At 50.5% G+C, this 2,161-nt stretch overlaps 2 protein-coding genes across 3 annotated transcripts in view; one reads left to right on the top strand and one right to left on the bottom strand.

Moving 5' to 3' along the window:
• MRPL37 (mitochondrial ribosomal protein L37) overlaps positions 1-1,940 on the bottom strand; it is a 20,488-nt gene extending 18,548 nt beyond the window's left edge. The window contains exon 1 of the mRNA XM_006146123.1: positions 1,536-1,940. Coding sequence (XP_006146185.1) covers positions 1,536-1,881 — 346 coding nt within the window. The 5' untranslated portion in view covers positions 1,882-1,940. The remainder of the gene's footprint in view (positions 1-1,535) is intronic.
• A 131-nt stretch (positions 1,941-2,071) lies between these two features.
• CYB5RL (cytochrome b5 reductase like) overlaps positions 2,072-2,161 on the top strand; it is a 23,925-nt gene continuing 23,835 nt past the window's right edge. For both annotated transcript variants that reach the window (XM_006146122.1, XM_027770898.1), the window contains exon 1: positions 2,072-2,148. The gene's annotated coding sequence lies outside the window, so the exon portion shown is untranslated. The remainder of the gene's footprint in view (positions 2,149-2,161) is intronic.

Raw genomic sequence — 2,161 nt, forward strand, 5'->3', positions numbered from 1 at the left:
GTTCAGCAGTATATGAGTCATATGTAGTAATTAGATCTGCCATTTAATGAATGTAATCATCTATCCTGTGCCAGAAGCTTTTCCTACAAATTCCACAGCATTTTACAGAATGAAAGATGAAACTGAGAGACAAAGGAACTTGCTGTAAGTCACACACTTTGTGTGTGACAGGGCTGACGGAGAGGAGAGAACCTGAGTCCATCCTTGAAGTCCATAATCTCTCCATTAAGGCAGCTGGCTTTTTGAGTCCTGTATCTTGCAGAATTTTGTTACAAATTTTATGCAGAACCTCTCTGTGAGGGGTGAAAGTGTAAGATATAGAATACATTTTCAGCTTAGGCAAAGGGGTGTAATCTTAACTTTTAAAATACTCTAATGCATTCATCCACTCGGTATTCCATTACCAGGGTCAGTTAAAGGTTCCAAGTCTTGTGAGACACTTCACAGAACCCATGAGGACACCGTAAGTACTTAAAGGCTGGAAAATTAGAGGCTGGCCAATTGCCTTAAGATTTTTCTCTTTTTAAAATAATTATTTATTTAATTTTACTTATTATTTAACTTTCTACAGGGCACATGTGCTCACCAGAGGCCTAGAAAGAGAGAGAGAAAGTACAAACTGCCAGGTCCAGACTCAAACTGGTCACCCAGGTGGAAGTCCAGTGCCCCAATCACCATGCCACCTGCCGGCCCCAGACTTAAGGTTTTTCAAACCCAGGTTTAGCCCCCAAATCCTGCAAGGTTTCTTTCGTAATTGCCCCTTGGAACATTCTGCTCTCATTTCTCTAATTAGTTTTCAGGACCTGCCCTATCTTCATCTTGATTTGGGTGGGGAAGGAAAATAGAACAGAGAAAGGGACTTTCAAGACAAGGAGACCCTCATGGACTCTGGAAAATAACTCCTTGTACTGTTCTAGAGAGGTAGACTGATTGTGGTTCAATCATTATGATATGTCCTCAGTGGTTGTGACAGAGGAGCAGAAGTAGACTGCTAGATTTTCAGGTCCAGATCCTTTCCTTGAAAACACCTCCCCTCTGACCTTTGACAAAGAGCAGTGACCTAGGAAACCAGAACTGTACTTGCCAATCCTGCATAGGCCTAGAGATTAAGCACTCTTTCCGCAGTCTCCTTCCACTGCAATCTCTCTCCATCTCTTTCTTGAATGCAGTTAACCTCCGGGATGTCAGAGCAGGAACGGCCAAGGCAGACCGCCTAGATGAAACTGTTCACCTCAGGAAATAGGGAGTCAGGAAGACAAACCACTTGCCCAAAATCACTCACAGAGTTAGAGGCAGGGTTAGGCCTAGAAACCAAGCCTCTTCACCTTGACCCTCAAACTCCCCATTATTCTTGCACACCAACATAGCCCTTTACATCGCACTTAATCCTGACAACTCGCTGAAGATGGGAATCGCCGTGGCCCCATTACGCAGACGAAGAATCGAGACCCAGTTTCAACGTCCTGCCCAAAGCTGGGGTCAGTCAGTGCTGGGCAGAACAGTGTCCTCCCCTTCTGCCTATCCTGGGACCTCACCCTCGAGAAGGCGGCATCGCTGGTGGAAGATGTAGCAGGCCTGCTCCTTGTAAAGTGGCTGCTCGTGAATCGGAGGCGAGCGGCGGAACTTCGGGTGCGTCCAGCCAGGGTCCCAGGGCGGGAAGATCGGCCGCGCCAGCCCGGGCATGAAATGCATCTTCCCCGCGTAGGTGATGGGTTCCAGTCCAGGAATCTCGTACACCCTGTCCAGGGGAGGAGGCTCGGGCTTCCTCGTGGAGCGCACGCCCCATTCGTACGCCCCGCGTCTCGGGGCCCCGCAGCCCCCAAGGCCGAGATGCCCGGAGCCAGCCAGCGCCCGCCTTGCGGGTCCCGAAGCTAAAGCCATACCGATCCCAGCTCCTCAAGAACGCCACCTGGACGCCGCCATCTTACCCAACGCAGAGCCTGCTGGGAACGAAAGAGGCGGGATACTATAGCAACTTTCTGAATGGCAACCACCTCAACCAATCACAGTCAGGGCGTCCGGGCTTGGTCCCGCGCCGCGGGCCATTCGCGTTTTCTTATAGGTGGGACCTGCCTCGCTCTCCCCACCTCCCCCGAGTGGGGGCGGAACCTAACAGAGCCTCACGTGAGTGGAAGCACTGGAGAGCAGGTGAGGGGTGGTG

The sequence above is a fragment of the Tupaia chinensis genome, unplaced genomic scaffold (genome assembly GCF_000334495.1).
Source record: "Tupaia chinensis unplaced genomic scaffold, TupChi_1.0 Scaffold000165_2, whole genome shotgun sequence".
Lineage (NCBI taxonomy): Eukaryota > Metazoa > Chordata > Mammalia > Scandentia > Tupaiidae > Tupaia > Tupaia belangeri.